The sequence below is a fragment of the Podarcis vaucheri genome (genome assembly GCF_965113315.1).
Source record: "Podarcis vaucheri genome assembly, chromosome: 9".
Taxonomy (NCBI): domain Eukaryota; kingdom Metazoa; phylum Chordata; class Lepidosauria; order Squamata; family Lacertidae; genus Podarcis; species Podarcis vaucheri.
In genome coordinates this window covers 2,453,156-2,474,677 of record NC_138767.1, presented here as the reverse complement: position 1 = coordinate 2,474,677, position 21,522 = coordinate 2,453,156, and the positions used below count along the sequence as shown (strand labels likewise).

The 21,522-nt window shown below is 47.0% G+C and overlaps 1 protein-coding gene and 1 pseudogene across 2 annotated transcripts in view; both read left to right on the top strand.

Moving 5' to 3' along the window:
* VAX2 (ventral anterior homeobox 2) overlaps positions 1–20,573 on the top strand; it is a 62,637-nt gene extending 42,064 nt beyond the window's left edge. The window contains exons 2-3 of the mRNA XM_082236631.1: positions 1,227–1,414; positions 19,775–20,573. Coding sequence (XP_082092757.1) covers positions 1,227–1,414; positions 19,775–20,260 — 674 coding nt within the window. The 3' untranslated portion in view covers positions 20,261–20,573. The remainder of the gene's footprint in view (positions 1–1,226; positions 1,415–19,774) is intronic.
* Positions 12,915–13,462, top strand: LOC309540122 (gamma-aminobutyric acid receptor-associated protein-like 2 pseudogene; annotated as a pseudogene). The gene has a single exon. The product of its transcript is annotated as a gamma-aminobutyric acid receptor-associated protein-like 2 pseudogene (transcript).
* Positions 20,574–21,522: the final 949 nt, after the last annotated feature.

The window sequence follows — 21,522 nt, the reverse complement described above, 5'->3', positions numbered from 1 at the left end:
GGGGAGGGCGGGGTATAAATGAAATTTATTTACTGTATTTTTCGCTCTATAACACGCACCCGACCATAACATGCACATAGTTTTTAGAGGAGGAAAGCAAGGAAAAAAATATTCTAAATGAAACAGTGGATGTATGATTTTTGTAGTTCATGCTGTGGCCACAGACATGTGATCTGACAGTGAGTTTGGTGTAGACCAATGCAAAAATCCTGAGGATCCATGTGGATCCATGCTTTGTAACCACGTTTTAAGTGGGGACGGAAGGAAAAGCACTCAAGAGACAAGGAGCACGCGTGGGGTGGGTGGAGAAGGATGCTGCTAATAATGAAGAAGAGGGGTATAAGGGGAGAAGGCTCCTCTCCTCTCCTGCTTTGCTCCTTTAAAGCAAGCAAGCTCTGCTTTTCTTCCTCCTCCCCGCTCATCCCCGGCTTAGCAAGCTGAAAAACTTTGCTGCTATGTAGCGAGCTGAGTGGGGAGGAGAGAGGGACAGAGAGCCTGCTTGCTTTAAAGGAACCAACCAGACAGGAGCCGCTTACACTCATGTAAGTGGCTCCTCTCCCCTCCTGCTTTGCTCCTTTAAAGAAGCAGGCTCTCTGTCCCTCTCTCCTCCCCACTCAGTGGCTCTTCTCCCGCTTTGCTGTTTCAAAGCGAGCCACGGAGGAGGGAAGGAAGGGGAACCATGGATCCTCTGCTCACGACTGCAGCAGATCCCCCCCGCCACCCGTAGGCATTCCCTCCATAACACGCACAGACATTTCCCCTTACTTTCTAGGAGGAAAAAAGTGAGTGTTATGGTGCAAAAAAATACGGTATTTATTTTTATTTTATTTGTTTATTCATGGACATCAAATGAAGCTGAATATTGGAAGGTTCAGGACAGATAAAAGAGGCAGAGGAAGCACAGAGTTAGACTATAGAACTCCCTCCCACAAGAGGCAGGGACAATCAAAGAGGGTTAGCCAAAGTCGTGGAGGAGAGGGCTGTCGATGGCGACTAGCCAGGATTCCTAGGCTCTGTCATCCACAGTTGGAGGCAGTCCTGCTTCTGAAGACCAGTTACTGGAAACCACAGGAGGGGAGAAAGTGGTCTTGCGTTCGAATCCTGCTTGCTGTTTCCCCAGGGTCAGACCCTGTGAGAACAGGATCCTGAGCTAGATGGGCCACTGGCCTGATCCAGCGTGGGCTCCTCTCCTTTTCCGATGACCTCCCCTTTGCTTTCGCCCCCAGATGCCAAAGGGACCATCCGGGAGATCGTCCTTCCCAAAGGTCTGGACCTGGACCGGCCGAAGAGGACCAGGACTTCTTTCACCGCTGAGCAGCTCTACCGGTTAGAGCTGGAGTTCCAGCGCTGCCAGTACGTGGTGGGCAGAGAGAGGACGGAACTGGCCCGGCAGCTCAACCTCTCCGAGACGCAGGTGAGGGATGGGTACCTTTGCCGAAGACGGCATCACTCTTTTCCGCCCCACACTGATTCTTCCCCTGCTCCTTTTCATTCTCTCTTCCTCCTCCATTCTCATTTTCTCTCTCTCTCTCTCTCTCTCTCTCTCTCTCTGAAATATACTCGGAGTCCTGGAGTAAATTCAAGCTCCTTATTTTCCCCCCATAATAATATTTATTATTTTCCATACATAGACATAACAAAAGAAAAAGTTGACAATAATAAAGGAAAAAGACTGAAACAGAAAAAAGAAAAAGAAAAAAGAATATAGAACATAAAATACAACAAATCATCACTACACTAACACTTAATTACCGTATTTTTTGCACCATAACACTCACTTTTTTCCTCCTAGAAAGTAAGGGGAAATGTCTGCGTGTTATGGAGGGAATGCCTACGGGTGGCATGCCTACGGATTTTCCTCCTCTAAAAACTACGTGCGTGTTATGGTTGGGTGCGTGTTATAGAGCGAAAAATATGGTAATTAGTTAAGATCCATCTTCATAAACATATTATTTGACTTCCTCAAATCTCTTCCATCTGAATCTCGTAGTAATTATATATAGCAGTTTCCAATATCATTGTTTCATAAAACCATATCACAGTCATAATCATATTTCCTAACTTTTCTTATTGTACATTTTCTTATTTATATATTTAATCCTAATTTAATCCTAGGCCTAATTAATTCTTTCGAGTGATTACATCTCTTTAATATTACAATATTTATTCAAATAGTCTTTAAATTTCTTCCAGTCTTCTTGGTGTTCCTGTTCTTTCTGGTCGCGGATTCTCCCGGTGAGATCAGCCAGCTCCATAAACTCCATCATCTTCATCTGCCAATTTCAAGCTCTTTATTGTAGCTTGTAAAACAGTGATTGAATTGCCCCCAAAACCTCAGGCTTTTATAATAATAATAATAATTTATTATTTATATCCCGCCCATCTGGCTGAGTTTCCCCAGCCACTCTGGGCGGCTCCCAATCGAGTGTTAAAAACAATACAGCGTTAAATATTAAAAACATCCCTGAACAGGGCTGCCTTCAGATGTCTTTTAAAGATAGGATAGCTGCTTATTTCCTTCGCATCTGAAGGGAGGGCGTTCCACAGGGTGGGTGCCACTACCAAGAAGACCCTCTGCTAGGTTCCCTGTAACCTCTCTTCTCTCAATGAGGGAACCTCCAGAAGGCCCTCGGAGCTGGACCTCAGTGTCTGGGCTGAATGATGGGGGTGGAGACGCTCCTTCAGGTATACTGGGCTGAGGCCGTTTAGGGCTTTAAAGGTCAGCACCAACACTTTGAATTGTGCTCAGAAAACGTACTGGGAGCCAATGCAGATCTCTCAGGACCAGTGTTTTGTGGTCCTGGCGGCCACTCCCAGTCACCAGTCTAGCTGCTGCATTCTGAATTAATTGCCGTTTTCGGGTCACCTTCAAAGGTAGCCCCACGCAGAGCGCATTGCAGTAGTCCAAGCGGGAGATAACTAGAGCATGCACCACTCTGGCGATACAGTCCACGGGCAGGGAGAGTCTCAGCCGGCGTACTAGATCGATCTGGTAGACAGCTGCCCTGGACACAGAATTAACTTCTACCTCCATGGACAGCTGTGAGTCCAAAATGACTCCCAGGCTGCGCACCTGGTCCTTCAGGAGCACAGTAACCCCATTCAGGACCAGGGAATCCCCCACACCCGCCCGCCCCCTGTCCCAAAAAAACAGTCCTTCTGTCTTGTCAGGATTCAACCTCAATCTGTTAGCTGCCATCCATCCTCCAACTGCCTCCAGACACTCACACAGGACCTTCACCGCCTTCACTGGTTCTGATTTGAAAGAGAGGTGGAGCCTCTCTAATATACATTGTTTACACAATGAGTCCCGTCTGATTGGCTGATTCTGCTTTCCTCCTAAAGCCTGGTTGGTCTTTTCCTGCAGGCCAATCAGTTGTTGCATTCTAGGATCCTGCTTGCCTATTGTTCTAGGATCCAAGCTTAGTACATAACACACACACTCTCTCTCTCTCTCAGCTTTCATGACACAATGGGACTCTTTTGGCTTATTTTGAGCTTTAGCAAGCAACAGATGCCGCTTTGACTGCATCAGTACCCACAAGACACTCAGCATGAGTCACCCCAGGCAGGAAACTAGAGTCATGTGGCTGTGTGGTGTAATGGTTAGAGAGTTGAGAGAGGACTTGGGAGAGACCAGGGGGAGGGGAATTCTGTTCGGTCACAGAGATGCTGTATAAAAAGCATCTTTTTGAGTGTCCCAAGCCCCTAGCACTGGAAGCATGCCCTGAGGGCTGAGTCCTGTAGTGCCCAGAAGCAAATGAGCTTCTGGATCTTGCGAAATACTCGGAATCCTACAATTGTAGAGTTGGAAGGGAGCACCAAAGGTCATCTAGTCCAGCCCCTGCAATGCAGGGACCACAGCTAAGCAATCCCTGACTTATGGCCATCCAACTTCTGTTTCCAAATGAAGAAGAGTCCATTACTTTCCGAGGGAGTCCATTCCACTGTCAAACAAGCTCCCCGCCCCCCCAATGTTCAGTCAGAATCTCCTTTCTTGTCATTTGCATCCATAATGATAATAATAATAATTTATTATTTATACCCTGCCCATCTGGCTGAGTTTCCCCAGCCACTCTGGGCAGCTCCTAATCGAATGTTAAAAACAATACAGCGTTAAATATTAAAAACTTCCCTAAACAAGGCTGCCTTCAGATGTCTTTTAAAAATAAGATAGCTGCTTATTTCCTTGACATCTGATGGGAGGGCGTTCCACAGGGCGGGCGCCACCACCGAGAAGGCCCTCTGTCAGGTTCCCTGTAACCTCACTTCTCGCAATGAGGGAACTGCCAGAAGGCCCTCGGAGCTGGACCCATAGCTGTCAACTTTCAGATTTGAAAATAAGGGATCAGCAGCCTCACCTGTCCCAGAGACAGTCTACGGGATATCTAACAATCTGGGATAGCAGCGGGAATAAGGGAATTTCCTGCAAAGAAAGGGAAGCTATGGCTGGACCTCAGTGTCCGGGCTGAACGATGGGGGTGGAGACGCTCCTTCAGGTATGCAGGACCGAGGCCGTTTAGGGCTTTAAAGGTCAACACCAACACTTTGAATTGGGCTCGGTTGGTTCAGGTTGTCGCCTTGGGAGCAGCAGAAAACAAGCTTGCTCCATTTCCCGTGTGAGAGCCCTTCAGATATTTGAAGGTGGTTCTCATCACCCCACAGTCTTCTCTTCCCCCAGGCTAAACACCCTCAATGCCCTTAAACGTAAGGCTTGTTCTCCATCCCCTTTATCACTTTGAGGAAGAAGCAAAAGGCCCCATCTCACTGTGGCACCAAACACATTTGCAAGATGTTTTGCTGTCTGAGGACAGTCGAACACTTAGAGCAGGGGTAGGGAACCAAAGGCCCGGGGGCCGGATCCGGCCCAATCGCCTTCTCAATCCAGCCCGAAGACTGTCCAGAAATCAGCATGTTTTTACATGAGTAGAATGTGTCCTTTTATTTAAAATGCATCTCTGGTTATTTGTGGGGCATAGGAATTTGCTTATCCCCCCCCCAAAAAAAATATAGTCCAGTCCACCGCATGTTCTGAGGGATGATGGACCGGCCCACAGCTGAAAAAGTTTGCTGACCCCTGACTTAGAGCCACCCGTTCTACAAAGCGTAGTGAATCCTACCGTAGTTCAGTACAAGCAATGGGGCCCTGGGCTGCACCCTAGGGAGACCAGCAGGGTAGAGGACAAGGTACAGCTACCTTCTCCAACAAAAGGGTCTGGTCAGAGAGCTCAGGAGGAAGAGACTCCCAGCCTTTGGTGCCTGAGGCAGTTGGGTCACTCTGCCTAATGGTAGGAACTGCCCCCTGCATTTTTGCATGTAGTAAGTCCTCAGCTGCATCCCTGGCAGAACCAGGGATTTATTTTTGTTGATTGCTTATTCACACGCCAGTTTTCCCCCCAAGGAGCTGAAGGCGGCACACATGGTTCTCTCCCTCCCAGTATGTTTCCACCCCCATCGTTCAGCCCGGACACTGAGGTCCAGCGCCGAGGGCCTTCTGGTGGTTCCCTCCCTGCAAAAAGCCATGGCAGAGGGCCTTCTTGGTGGTGGCACCCGCCCTGAGGAACCGCCCTCCCACCAGATGTCAAAGAGAATAACAACTACCAGACTTTTAGAAGACATCTGAAGGGAAGTTTTTAATGTATGACATTTCAATTTTTTGTTGGAAGCCGCCCAGAGTGGCTGGGGAAACCCAACCAGATGGGCGGGGTACAAATAAATTATTATTATTATTATTATTATTATTATTATTATTATTATCCCTCCTTATTTAACCCCCACAACAACCCTGCCAGGTAAGTTAGGCTGAGAGGCGTGACAGGCCAAAGGTCACCATGTGAGCTTCACAGCCAAGAGGGGATTTGAACCCTGGTCTCCCAGGTGCTAGTCCGCAACGCTAACCACTATACCATGCTGACTCTTCAAAGGATGATGGAGAAGGTGGCCCTGGAGAGATGCTTCCAGGCAGAATGTGACTCTAGTCAGCTGAGCAGCCCCAAGCTGGCAGAAGTCACGTTCTTATGATGTCGGAGCAGCTTATTTTATTTATAGCTGCATAACGAAGTCTGCTCTGTTAAAAATTAATCGCAATAATAGCGATTAACAATTCATTACCATGAGCAACAGAGATGATGGAATGACACTTTGCATCTTTCACACACCCCGTGGCTTCATAGATGGCAAAACTCCCGCAATGTGGGAAAGGCTTTCATGCAGGAATTGCTCTGAAATCTGCACTCAGACCGTCTCCCTGAACAAGCAGGAATTTTGCTGCTTCGTCATGTGTGGGAAACGTGCAGCTTCTTAAAGCATCTTTATGTAGATGAGAGCCCAATAGCAGGCAGGTACAGATCTACTTGCAGATTTCATGTGACTCGATGGGCGTCTGCGTAGGAACGTGTGGCAGGTTTTGGACGTTCTGATCATAAGAATATAAGCCAAGCCTCGTTGGAACATGGGATAAGAACGGCTTATGGGCCAGTAACTGGTTGAGGATCAGGAGGAAGAGAATTTGGGCATCTCCAGATTGCAGGACCTCTCTCCCCCCCTTTTCTTTTTCTTCTTTTTTTTGCTGCGGGAGTGGGGGATATATTCTGCAATATGTCATGGATGCAGTAATAAAAATGCCGTTGTTGTTATTTAGTCGTTTAGTCGTGTCCGACTCTTCGTGACCCCATGGACCAGAGCACGCCAGGCACTTCTGTCCTCCACTGCCTCCCGCAGTTTGATCAAACTCATGCTAGTAGCTTCAAGAACACCATCCAACCATCTCATTCTCTGTCGTCCCCTTCTCCTTGTGCCCTCCATCTTTCCCAACATCAGGGTCTTTTCCAGGGAGTCTTCTCTTCTCATGAGGTGGCCAAAGTATTGGAGCCTCAGCTTCACGATCTGTCCTTCCAGTGAGCACTCAGGGCTGATTTCCTTCAGAATGGAGAGGTTTGATCTTCTTGCAGTCCATGGGACTCTCAAGAGTCTCCTCCAGCACCATAATTCAAAAGCATCAATTCTTCGGCGATCAGCCTTCTTTATGGTCCAGCTCTCACTTCCATACATCACTACTGGGAAAACCATGGCTTTTACTATACGGACCTTTGTTGGCAAGGTGATGTCTCTGCTTTTTAAGATGTTGTCTAGGTTTGCCATCGCCTTTCTCCCAAGGAGCAGGCGTCTTTTAATTTCGTGACTGCTGTCACCATCTGCACTGATCATGGAGCCCAAGAAAGTAAAATCTCTCACTGCCTCCATTTCTTCCCCATCTATTTGCCAGGAGGTGATGGGCCCAGTGGCCATGATCTTCGTTTTTTTGATGTTGAGCTTCAGACCATATTTTGCGCTCTCCTCTTTCACCCTCATTAAAAGGTTCTTTAATTCCTCTTCACTTTCTGCCATCAAGGTTGTGTCATCTGCATATCTGAGGTTGTTGATATTTCTTCCGGCAATCTTAATTCCGGCTTGGGATTCATCCAGCCCAGCCTTTCGCATGATGAATTCTGCATATAAGTTAAATAAGCAGGGAGACAATATACAGCCTTGCCGTACTCCTTTCCCAATTTGGAACCAATCAGTTGTTCCATGTCCAGTTCTAACTGTAGCTTCTTGTCCCACATAGAGATTTCGCAGGAGACAGATGAGGTGATCAGGCACTCCCATTTCTTTAAGAACTTGCCATAGTTTGCTGTGGTCAACACAGTCAAAGGCTTTTGCATAGTCAATGAAGCAGAAGTAGATGTCTTTCTGGAACTCTCTGGCTTTCTCCATAATCCAGCGCATGTTTGCAATTTGGTCTCTGGTTCCTCTGCCTCTTCTAAATCCAGCTTGCACTTCTGGGAGTTCTCGGTCCACATACTGCTTGAGCCTTCCTTGTAGAATTTTAAGCATAACCTTGCTAGCATGTGAAATGAGTGAAATTGTGCGGTAGTTGGAGCATTCTTTGGCACTGCCTTTCTTTGGGATTGGAATGTAGACTGATCTTCTCCAATCCTCTGGCCACTGCTGAGTTTTCCAAACTTGCTGGCATATTGAGTGTAGCACCTTAACAGCATCATCTTTTAAAATTTTAAACAGTTCAGCTGGAATACCATCACTTCCACTGGCCTTGTTATTTGCAGTGCTTTCTAAGGCCCATTTGACTTCACTCTCCAGGATGTCTGGCTCAAGGTCAGCAACCACACTACCTGGGGTGTACGAGACATCCATATCTTTCTGGTATAATTCCTCTGTGTATTCTTGCCACCTCTTCTTGATGTCTTCTGCTTCAGTTAGATCTTTACCACTTTTGTCCTTTATTATGGTAATCTTTGTACGAAATGTTCCTTTCATATTTCCGATTTTCTTGAACAGATCTCTGGTTCTTCCCATTCTGTTGCTTTCCTCTATTTCTTTGCATTGCTCGTTTAAGAAGGCCTTCTTGTCTCTCCTTGCTGTTCTTTGGAAATCTGCATTCAATTTCCTGTATCTTTCACTATCTCCCTCGCATTTTGCTTGCCTTCTCTCCTCCGCTATTTGTAAGGCCTCGTTGGACAGCCACTTTGCTTTCTTGCATTTCTTTTTCATTGGGATGGTTTTAGTTGCTGCCTCCTGTATAATGTTGCGAGCCTCCATCCATAGTTCTTCAGGCACTCTGTCCAGCAAATCTAAATCCTTAAACCTGTTCCTCACTTCCACTGTGTATTCATAAGGGATTTGGTTTAGATTGTATCTTACCTGTCCAGTGGTTTTTCCTACTTTCTTCAGTTTAAGCTTGAATTTTGCTATAAGGAGCTGATGATCTGAGCCACAGTCAGCTCCAGGTCTTGTTTTTGCTGACTGTATAGAGCTTCTCCATCTTTGGCTGCAGAGAATATAATCAATCTGATTTCGATGTTGCCCATCTGGGGATGTCCATGTGTAGAGTCGTCTCTTGTGTTGTTGGAAAAGCGTGTTTGTGATGACCAGCTTGTTCTCTTGACAGAACTCTATTAGCCTTTGCCCTGCTTCGTTTTGATCTCCAAGGCCAAACTTGCCAGTTGTTCCTTTTATCTCTTGATTCCCTACTTTAGCATTCCAATCCCCTATAATGAGAAGAACATCCTTCTTTGGTGTCACTTCGATAAGGTTTTGTAAGTCTTCATAGAACTGGTCAATTTCAGTTTCTTCAGCACCAGTAGTTGGTGCATAAACTTGGATTACTGTGATGTTAAAAGGTCTGCCTTGGATTCGTATCGAGATCATTCTATCATTTTTGAGACTGCATCCCAGTACAGCTTTCGCCACTCTTTTGTTGACTATGAGGGCCACTCCATTTCTCTTACGGGTTTCTTGCCCACAGTAGTAGATATGGTAGTCATCCGAACTGAATTCGCCCATTCCCGTCCATTTTAGCTCACTGATGCCCAGGATGTCAATATTTATTCTTGCCATCTCATTTTTGACCACATCCAACTTACCCAGGTTCATGGTTCTTACATTCCAGGTTCCTATGCAATATTTTTCTTTACAGCATTGGACTTTCCTTTCGCTTCCATGCATATCCACAACTGAGCGTCCTTTCGGCTTTGGCCCAGCCGCTTCATCAGCTCTGGATCTACTTGTACTTGTCCTCCGCTCTTCCCCAGTAGCATGTTGGACACCTTCCGACCTGAGGGGCTCATCTTCCAGTGTCATAACTTTTATATGCCTGTTGTCTTTGTCCATGGAGTTTTCTTGGCAGGGATACTGGAGTGGCTTGCCGATTCCTACTCCAGGTGGATCACGTTTGGTCAAAACTCTCCACTATGACCTGTTCATCTTGTGTGCCCTGCTCGGCGTAGTTCATAGCTTCTCTGAGTTCTTCAAGCCCCTTCGCCACGGCAAGGCAGTGATCCATGAAGGGGAAAAATGCCGTAGTGGTGGATTAATACTGACTCATCCACACTACATTCCACTTTATTAGTTGCTCTGTGACACTCCCCCAAGGTTATTGTGCTGTTGCCTCCTGGAGGGGCTCTTTTGCACTGTAGCGCAGCAAAAAAATAAGCTGGAACATTTATGGTAGAAAAGGTTATGGGTTTTCGGCAGCAAGTTAAGAGAAATGAGTTGATTGGAAACAAAGCAGTACGACGACCACTCTGAAATGTTTGCAGTCACAAACATATTGAATATGATGTTGCGTATAACCAGCCTAGGGTTACAGGACGTCTGGGTGGGTGAGAATGTATTTTTTTTAATGATATTTATTGGAAAAAAATTTAGAATTATAAAAGAAAACAAGGTAGAAAAAGAGAAAGAAAAAACAAAGAAAAAACAAACCACATCAAACAATACAAATTAATAAAAATCAAAATCAAAAAATAGCACAACACAATCAAAAGACAATAATATACCACAAGCATTTAAGAACAAATCCAATATTCTCAAATCCTTAACTGTCATTACCTTCTTTCTTTGACCTCCTCCTCCTCCCTTTTTTTGTATCCTAGTTATTGATTGTCGCAGCAAATCCTTTCCATATTTCATAATATACTGTTATTACATTACCTTAATCTATTTTAAACTTATCTTGCTATAAAAAACCTTAATGCCTAAAATTTAAATCTTATTTTTACCAACTTCTCATAACCATAATATTCTTACATAATTCTTTAAACATTTTTGCTAAAGCCAAATAATTTCGTTCCAACATTTTTCTAACATTCATTAATTTTATAAAACAATCCTAATAATAAAAAAGAAATAAAAAAACAATCCAATCTTCATCCAGCGTCTCTTCCTCCTGGTCCCGGGTTTTGTCAGTCCTTTTTATCTCATCAATCTAGCGCATTAACCTGGTAATCTTATATCCGAGGTCCTTAAGTCCCTTCCATGTCCCTTCCGCGGCTCTTCTTCATATTTATAACTGTATTTTCCTTTGTCTCCTGCTCCTTTCACTCATGGGAACTCCAGCTTAGCAATGTTTTTGACCCTTCTCGACAAATCAGCCCCTTTTCCATAGTCCACACTAAACTCCATGTGGTATTTAAGAACATGTTTCAAAATCTCTCCAAAATTAAGAGCCCCCACAACCCCAAACATCTCACGGCCCATTGCCAGACTTGAAAAGTACAAACATCCCTGCATAGGGGGGTCTATCCAACCCCCCATTTCCAAACCAAACCAAACTTTATCTTTCCAGATCTGGCTTTTTCCAAGTTCATTTGTCAAATCCAAGAGCTCATGTTCCTGCTGGGCCACAGCTCCCTCCATCTCTGGCGCCCAAGATTCAGCAACATCCTCTTCCCTCATCTGTTCTGTCAGGGCACACTCCTGATTTAATTCCTGAGTGGGCTCCATATAATTTCCCACTGCCTGTTCAAAATTTTTGATCGCATCTGTCATCAAGTCCGTCTTTTCATGTAGCTGTTCCAGTAGGGCACTTGTTTTACAGAGAGCACACAGCAGAGCTTCTGAATACATTGTCCTGCAAGGTCAGAAGTCTATTCCCACCATCGTAATCTGTAGCAGCTGCAAGCTCCCTGATTCAGAATTAGTTACAGTTTCACAGGTTCCCTCTAGGGGAAAAACGTCTATTTGTTCTTTTCTTTTAAAGACAAATCTAACAACAAAGTTTCCTTTTTCAGATATTTTGTCAATAATTGTTTCTTTAAAATGCGAAGGGGAACAATGGAATCACTATGCTTCTCTTCTTTTAGCTATCTGTCAAAAACGTTTGTCTCTGGTCAATGAGCTTCAAAAAACGTCAGTCCTGACACCCCACTCCAGGATCAAGACGGTGGAAAGTTACTTTGCTTTACACTCACTTCTGCAGGTTTAAACAGTCCAGAAAAAAATCCCCCCTCTTCTCCTGCTTCCAAAGGGGGTTCAACAATCTTAAATGATGAAAGTTAATCCTTTACAAGCGATTTTCTGGGCTCTAGTTTGCCATGTCTTTGCTTTAATCTATCTACAAAGAAACGGAAGGCTGACTTCCTGTTTAGACCTTCCCGTTTCAGTGCCAAATTGAAATAAACTTTTAAGTCCAATTTTCCTTTCTGCACGCAAGTCCTTATTTAGAGTCCAATTGTCCGAAATTTAAGTACTCACGGGTGATTGTTTTAGAAGCCAAATTGTCCCAGGAAAAAGGCAGCGCTCTCCGGCAACAGCTGTGCGGCTTCGCTCCACGGAAGAAGCAGTTGACTCTCAGCACCGCGCCACTTCCCCCTTTTATTTAATTGAAGAGGAGGAGCCGGCTGCAAATTATAGGATAGGCATTCTGGGTTCTGCCCTCCTTTGTTCCCCTCTCCCAATTAACCTCCATCTCCAGAGGTCTCCTCCTGTAATATCACCAGGCTTCAGGTTTGGGCCCTGAAATCTCGGGGTCTGGGCTGCTCCAGACCTGGCAACCCTAAACCACCCTGAGCTCATCATGAGCACAAATAAACATGAATGCATGATGAATGGGGACCCTAGGGATAAATGGACAGTACTCACAGCCCTGCTGGATCAGGCCAGATACCTATGGGAAGCCCACGAGGAGCACCTGAGTGCAACAGTGGTGTAAGAAGTGGGGTCTCTCAAGGGGCCTGAACTGGAACTGTTAACTTGCTCATGAATGACCCTGGAGTCAGGGGTGAGCTGTGAGGTGGCCAGGCTTGCTGATGACCCCCAAATTGTTCAAGGTGGTAAGAAGAGAAAAGGGACTGCAAGGGGCTCCGAAAGGATCTCTCCCAAGTGGGTGAAAGGGCATTAAAAGGGCAAATGTGGTTCAATTGGGAAGAAAGTTCCCAACAGGACAAACACCCCTATTATCTCAAATAGACACTGATCATGTCTGAGCTGGCAGTGACTGACCAGGAAAGGAACCTTGGGGTCTGAGTGGACAGCTCAGCGAAAACGTCGACCCAGTGTATTGCAGCTGTGGAAAAGGTGAATTCCAAAATACTGGAGCGTTAGAAAAAGTTCAGAAAAGGACAAGCGAGGTTGTTGTTGTGACGGTGGCACTACGGGCCTGATGGACCAAGAGGAAGACTGACAGGCCGGCCCCTCCCTTCCTTCCCCCGCCCGTCCGCACTGGCGCCATGAAGTGGATGTTCAAGGACCACCCCTGGAGCACCGCTGCGTGGAGTCCACCAGGATCCGGACCAAGTACCCTGACTGCGTCCCGGTGATTGTTGAAAAGGTCTTGGGCTCTCAGATTGTGGACACTGACAAGCGGAAGTACGTACCTGGTTCCATCTGACATAACTGTGGCGCAGTTTATGGGGATCATCCGGAAGAGGATTCAGCTGCCGTCTGAGAAGGCAATATTCCTTTTTGTAGACTGTCCCGCAATCCAGCCTGACAATGGGATAGCTTTACGAGAAGGAGAAGGATGAGGATGGCTTCCTGTATGTGGCCTATTGTGGAGAAAACACCTTTGGCATCTGATTGCATCTCCTTCCCTCTTGTGTCTCGTAAATAGCCTCTTGTTTGTTATCATGACCCCGGGGCACATCCTGTATCTATCACTGGATTGATTTAATATATGGATATTTGTTAGCCTGGTAGTTTGCTGTTGTTTAGTCATTTAGTCTTGTCCGACTCTTCGTGACCCCCTGGACCAGAGCATGCCAGGCACTCCTGTCTTCCACTGCCTCCCGCAGTTTGGTCAAACTCATGTTAGTAGCATCAAGAACACTGTCCAACCATCCCGTCCTCTGTCGTCCCCTTCTCCTTGTGCCCTCCATCTTTCCCAACATCAGGGTCTTTTCCAGGGAGTCTTCTCTTCTCATGAGGTGGCCAAAGTCTTGGAGCCTCAGCTTCAGGATCTGTCCTTCCAGGGAGCACTCAGGGCTGGTTTCCTTCAGAATGGAGAGGTTTGGTCTTCTTGCAGTCCATGGGACTCTCAAGAGTCTCCTCCAGCACCAGAATTCAAAAGCATCAATTCTTGGGCGATCAGCCTTCTTTATGGTCCAGCTCTCACTTCCATACATCACTACTGGGAAAACCATGGCTTTAACTATACGGACCTTTGTTGGCAAGGTGATGTCTCTGCTTTTTAAGATGCTGTCAAGGTTTGCCATCGCCTTTCTCCCAAGGAGCAGGCGTCTTTTAATTTCGTGACTGCTGTCACCATCTGCAGTGATCATGGAGCCCAAGAAAGTAAAATCTCTCACTGCCCCCATTTCTTCCCCTTCTATTTGCCAGGAGGTGATGGGCCCAGTGGCCATGATCTTCGTTTTTTTGATGTTGAGCTTCAGACCATATTTTGTGCTCTCCTCTTTCACCCTCATTAAAAGGTTCTTTAATTCCTCTTTCTGCCATCAAGGTTGTGTCATCTGCATATCTGAGGTTGTTGATATTTCTTCCGACAATCTTAATTCCGGCTTGGGATTCATCCAGCCCAGCCTTTCGCATGATGAATTCCGCATATAAGTTAAATAAGCAGGGAGACAATATACAGCCTTGTTGTACTCCTTTCCCAATGTTGAACCAATCAGTTGTTCCATATCCAGTTCTAACTGTAGCTTCTTGTCCCACATAGAGATGTCTCAGGAGACAGATGAGATGATCAGGCACTCCCATTTCTTTAAGAACTTGCCTGGTAATTTATTAAAGTTTTATTTCAACATTGCACATTGTACTCATAGCTGTAAATTCCATAGTCTCTCTACTCTGGGACACATATACTGACATTATTTAAATACTGAAGCAAGGTAGCTGAGGGATTAAAGTGAGCGGGGGATTCTGAAACGAAGGTTTGACTAATTATTAATTATTACAATTTCATAGTAAGGGCGCTTCTAGATTGTTCCAAACAGTCTCAAGATGTTAATATGTTGATTTTGGCTAGTGTCTTCCTCTTGATGAATTTTGCTAGAGGAAACTGATTAAAATTCCTCTCCAAAAAAAGAAAAGAAAAAGAAAAGGACAAGCAAAATGACCAAGGAGCGACTCTCCTATGGACAGATAAGCCTACCTCAACCTTTGACCTGGAAGCCCAGTTTCCCAGAACCTGCCTCTGTCTGTCTGTATCTCTGTGGTGGGGAATTGCGGAGAGGGCTAGCTGTCCTTGAACTCGGATCCCAGCCCAAGGTGCAACGCCTGTGCCCCCTCCCCACCAGATCCGGGGCTTGAGCAAACACTTCCTTTGAACGCCTCTGCTCACACAAACCGGCCTTTTCACATGCCGATCAATGAATGCTTGGGAGCCTTGCAATTACGGCTAACGCTGTTTGGGGTTGCAGTTCCAGCTTTTGTTTCTCCCGAAGCCGGGAGAAAATGCGCTAGGGCTGCCTCTCCCTCTGTGTGTGTATTATTTGTGCGATGGGGGTCATTTCAGAGCGCCCCCAGCTCAATCTCCTCCCCCCTCCCACGATGGCTGATGTGGTTTTATTCCTCCACCCAGGCCCAGTTAATTGAGGGGATGGGGAAAGTAGGGTGAAAGGGGGGAGATTCAGAGCTGGGCTGCTGATGGAAATAATTATACGCCCAGCCTTTCTCTCCAGTTCCCCCGGATGCCTAATTAAGTCTTCTCACTCTGACAAGACCCTTTCTACAAAATAAAACAAATGTCTCCGGATCCTGCTTTTGTCATTGCGACGACAACAAAAAAGGAGAAACACCAGACAGGAGCTGGCAGCCTCTGCCTTGGTCTGCCTTAAGACAATGAGCTGCAGGTGGCTTTCTCCCTCCCTGCCCAATCGGGGCCCCCAGGTGATGCCCAGAACGCCAAATGTGTTTTCCTTTCTTCGGGCGAGAGGCGATGGGCGGCGTGAGGCCACCAAATGTGTTGAGAGAGAGCCAAGGAGGCAGGAACAGAAGCCGTCGCCAGCAGTGTAGAAGCCAAACCGCCCAGCTCATGCTGGGAAGAACAGAAAAAGAGAGCCCCTTGGATCAGGCCATTGGGGACACATCAAGTCCAGCATCCTGTTCTCACAGTGGCCCACCACCAGAAGCCTGTGGGGAACGCACCAGAGCGCTCTCTTCTCCTGTGGTCTCCCGCAACAGCCAAGGGCAGGCAAGAATGTTTCAATTCCCAGGCTTGATTCTCAAGAGTCGCCAGGTTGGTGGCCTGGAGTCAGAAATAAAGGGCTGCGGATTAGCTGCCAGGCGAAATGGTGTGATTCCTTGCATGTGAAGTCTACTCCAGGGGTAAGAGGTTCTCCATGGATGGGTCAGATGCCCTTTAATCCAGGAAATTAAGTTTGAAAGTTGCTGTTGAGTTCAGGTCATGTTTGCAGGCTTCCGGTAGGGATCTGGTTGGCTGCTGTGAGAATAATAATAATAATAATAATAATAATAATAATAATATATACCCCGCCCATCTGGCTGGGTTTCCCCAGCCACTCTGGGCGGCTTAAAACAAAACACTAAAATACAATAACCTATTAAACATTAAAAGCTTCCCTAAACAGGGCTGCCTGTTTATAATATAATTATTATTATATTATAAAAGTTTGATAGTTATTTTTCTCTTTGACATCTGGTGGGAGGGCGTTCCACAGGGCGGGTGCCACTACTGAGAAGGCCCTCTGCTTGGTTCCTTGTAACTTGGCTTCTCGCAGTGAGGGAACCGCCAGAAGGCCGTCGGAGCTGGACCTCAGTGTCCGGGCAGAATGATGGGGATGGAGACGCTCCTTCAGGTATACTGGACCGAGGCCGTTTGGGGCTTTAAAGGTCAGCACCAACACTTTGAATTGTGCTCGGAAATGTACTGGGAGCCACTGTAGGTCTTTCAAGATCGGTGTTATGTGGTCTCGGCGGCCGCTCCCAGAGAACAGGATGTTGGACCAGATGGGCAATTGGCCTAATCCAGCAGGCCTCTTCGTATGGCCTTTGGTTCATCCTGACTGCGCCACTCACCAACCTCCCCACCATTTCTCTCTCCCATGTATCTAACCCCCTAGGCAGCAGTTCTCCACCAGTGGGTCCCCAGATGTTGTTGGACTACAACTCCCATCATCCCTGAGCTCTGGCCTTGCTCACTAGGGATGAAGGGAGTTGTAGTCCAACAACATCTGGGCACCCACAGGTTGAGAACTGCTGCGAGCTTCCCCTTCTCACCCCACACAACTGCCAAGCTGACTTTTCCTCTTCCCAATCCCCTTTCTACATGCAAATCCGGGATTGTGGTGTGGCGTTACCAACCCACCAATAGGGGCTGCACTCTCATGCAAATCTAGGATTGTGACTCAGCACTGCAAATCCTCCAATGGGGGCTGCGTGATGACCGCCTTACGTTTTTATGTATATAGGAAGAAACGTACCGGTCTCATCAAGGAATCTCATTGGGGAAGGGCCATAATTCAGTGTGAAATTCAGAAGGTTCAGTCATGGTTCAGTCATGGGAGTGGAAAAAGCTGCCTTGTACTCATTCAGACCATTGGTCCATCAGGATCGTCCACAGTGATTGGCAGAAGCTTTTCAGGTTTTCTCCTAGCCCCACCTGGGTTTGAACCCAGGAGATCCTTCCTTCAAGGGAGAGGCTCTGACACTGAGCCATGGCTCTTCCCATCTTCAGTTGGGGCTGGGAATGTCCCCTGCCTGAAACCTTAGAGGCCCTATGCATAGGGGAAAGTGTTTTCTCCCTCTTTAATAACATCTGAACCCGCAGACATCCCATGAAGTTGAATGTTGGAAGATCAGGACTGATGAAAGGAAGTCTGTTTGGTGTTCAGCATCATGCCCTGATTTCCTCCTGCTCTCTCAGGCCGGTTGGCACTTGACAGAAATCTCCACTTAGCCACTCTTGTGCTGTCCAAGTGGTGGGCTTTCCCTCTTCTCCTCAGAGTCTGTTTGTGTGGCCCAGTCCATTTGAAACACAAGTCGAGTCTTTAGAGCATCTTCCTTGGCACCTGCCTCTCTTCTCCTCCGCCATCACTCACCCTTTCTGGAGTCTCTTACAATCCTCTTTAGACCTCGTTGACTCACTCAGATTAGTGCCGCCCAAGCCCTATTTATAGCATCGCAAATCCCAGAAGCAACAGTGATTTTGCCACTCACTCGTCGGGCTGCTGGATGCTCTGTATCCGGAAGGCCTGGTACATGGAACGCAAACCCCCAGTTTCATGGAGATTTACTTAATTGTTGAATTTTCTTCTTTTTTATTATTTATAAATTTTATTGGTAATTTTATTTACAACATAACATAAACCCCCCAATACAGAAATCCACCCTCAATAAACGTGAACATAACATACAATGAGCATAACATACAACAATATAAACAACCAAATAAAAGACTTCCTTTATCCTGTATCTGGCCTCCTTATTTACTTCTTATAAGCTGTTTCCTTTATGAGTAATTATTAAGATTTTTCTAATTATAATATCCACAAAGTCTCCTGCAGACAGGAGCGGCAAGGATCCTAATTGCTAAAAAGTGGGAAAAAGAAACTGTGCCAGCAAAAAAGGAATGGCAAGACAAACTGTTAGAGTATATTGAACTGGCTAGATTAACAGAGGCAGTGAGAGATCACACTAGACAAGAGTTTCAAAAAGCATGAGGGAAATGCAGAGAATACTTCACAAAACAGGGCCCTAAAATACATACCTGGACTTGTTTCGTTGAACTTTATACGCTTCTTGATTGCAAAAACAACCGCCGCCACCACTTCAAAGTGGTTCGCAAAAAGGATAAAACAATAAAATTATAAACAGGAAAAAGTGGAAGCAATAATTTAAGACATCTGAAAAGTTAAAATAGCAATAGTTTAAGGTGGCCATGGAGGTGGTGCAAGGAGTGGAGGCCAGGAACCCATGGGCACCCACAGCAAACATTTTGTGGGGGCCTGGTTCTCAAGGGCCCCCTTGAGATAGCACCAGTGGCTCCATCTTCCCTAACAGACCTCTAATCTGCCCTTCTGTTGCAAAGAGTTCTTATCTCTGCTGGCTTGCTGCTCCTATCGTCAATATTTACAACCGCATATTATTCCATAATATGGAATTCTATATTTTGTATCCAACCATATTTCCCATAGTATTTGTTACATTACAAGTGAGATTAAAATCCTGCTAATGTTTTCATCTGCTTGCAGTGATCTCTTAAATAAATTATAATTCCCCCCCCCCATTCTTTTTTGAAGTTTTTGCCCTCTTGGCTCCTGAGTTTTCCAATCAGCTTTGCTATTTCGACGTAGTCCATTAACTTAGCCTGCCATTCCTCTCTGGTAGAGACTCTTCTTTCCATCTCTGGGCTAGTAGCATCCGAGTGGCAAAAGTGTTGCTGAGACGACAAGGACTGAGCTGTGGTTGTTTCCTTGAATAAAGGTTTAGCTTCACTGGCCTTGGGCGGTTTATTGTTTTCGTTGCTGACTTATGCCTGACTCCAACCGGGACATGTATGTTGGCAAGCAACCAAGGAAACAGGGGCAATTGGAAGGCCCCCAGCTGGCTCCAGCCCACCGGCCGGTGTGCCAGGCAATCTCCAGTCCTTGGCGCAACATCTGCGACCCACAGCTTCAGAAACTAGGGCCCGCTACTCAGCAGAGATAACGCTGCGCAAACAGAAGTGGCAGGAGAGGCTGTGTGAGCATATTTGCAAGCAGTTTATTCAGCGTACAGCAGGACAAAAGGAAACATGTCTGATCTCCTTCGTGTCCAAAGCAAAGCGGCAAAAGAAAAAGCTATACACAAACGGAAGTTCCCAGCAAGCTGTGCTGGAGTGTAAACAGGCATGTGACACACAACAATTCCACATGTCTGTCCTTAAGGTGGAACGGAATATCCCAACAATGTGTTGTGTCCTGACCGAAAACTGCCCATGGCCTCTTATCTCTCCTGCCAGCTGACTAGTGTTGACCGGATTCAACATGGGTGCTGCTGTGTGACCTCCTCTCACCTCTCTCTCTCTCCCCCTTCCCAGGTCAAGGTCTGGTTCCAGAACCGCCGCACCAAGCAGAAAAAGGACCAGAGCAGGGACTCAGAGAAGCACGCCACTTCCACCTCGGAGTCCTTCGCCACCTGCAACATCCTGAGACTCTTGGAGCAGGGGAGGCTCCTGTCGGTTCCCGGGGGGCCCCCCAGCCTGCTCTCCCCTGCCCCCAACCCCGTCGGCAACCCCTCTGGAAACGGGTCCTCGATGGGTGCGTCAGGGAACACTTCGCCAGGCCTGGGTGGCGGGGGCAGCCCTCCGGGGACGGGGGCCTTCAGCTTGCAGGTCCCCTCGCTGGCTGCCCCCTCGGTGTCCCCTCGGCTGCCGGCGGCCCCTCTTTGCTTTGGCGGCCCTTTGCTGGGGACCCTCCACGATCTCCCCGGCGGATACGCACTGGGCACCTCCGCCTTTGAGCCTTACACACGGCTGGAGAGGAAAGACAGTGGTGCGCTAGCCAGCAAGAAGCCGAGCCCTTAAAGAAGAGAGATGATTAACGATATTTCATTCATTAATTAATAATAACGACGACGAAGAGAAGTGTCAAAAAGGACGCCCCCCACGCCGCCGTCCCCCTGACCGCCCGTCCTCCCACCCCACCTCACACTGAGTCCCACGCACCCAACCCCACCAGGGGCTTCTCTTTCGCAAGGGGGTGTGTGTGTGTGTGTGTGTTCGAAGACTGTTTACCAAATGTCAACCATGTGATGTGTGCCTCTGCGTGCGTGCCTGGGTGTGTGTGTGTGCGTGTGTGTGCTCCTTTCACGGAAATTAAACGACATCGACAGACAAAGCTGGCTTGGTCTGGTGACTCCTTTGGCAGGGGCGACTGGACGTACACCGGGTTCAGAGGGTCGTAGAGCTGGGTGGTGGCGGCGGGGTGAGGGGTGAGGGGTACCCAGGGATCATCAAGTCCAACCCCCTGCAAAATGGGGGGGGGGAGGGAAGTGGCAACTTTACCCCAAATGAGGAAGTTGGTAAAAAAGAAGTTGAGAGGCAAAGCCATTGGGGTCAAATCACGCCAAAAGGCTGTTGTTGTTGTTTAGTTGTGTCCGCCTCTTCGTGACCCCCTGGACCAGAGCATGCCAGGCACTCCTGTCTTCCACTGCCTCCTGCAGTTTCATCAAACTCATGTTCATAGCTTCGAGAACACTGTCCCACCATCTCGTCCTCCGTCCTCCCCTTCTCCTTGTGCCCTCCATCTTTCCCAACATCAGGGTCTTTTCCAGGGAGTCTTCTCTTCTCATGAGGTGGCCAAAGTCTTGGAGCCTCAGCTTCAGGGTCTGTCCTTCCAGTGAGCACTCAGGGCTGATTTCCTTCAGAATGGATAGCCTTCCAAAAGGCTAGGGAGTTGTTTAAGAACACAACATTAGAAATTCAAATTGAGTGTACATTGCAGATCAGGAAAGGGACCGTTGAGGACACTGGTATGCTTGATGAAGATGGTCAAAAAACCATTAGAGGCAAGAAGGCTTCCTTCAAAAAAACTGAAGTCTTCTTCTGCAAAACAGAACACAAAACTCTGGCCAAAAGTGTAAGCAGGCGATGGTGGATGCATCAAAAGACTTTGAGGAATTGCTGAAAGCATTAAAACCAACAACTGAAAGTTCCTTCAGTATATTAGCAGCAGGAAACAGTCTCAGTTGGCCGAATGGGCCCTTGGATGGGAAGGGTGTCAAAGTGCCCGAATTCTGCTTGCTGGTTTCCCATGGGGGCATCTGCTTGAGAACAGGAGGCAGGAC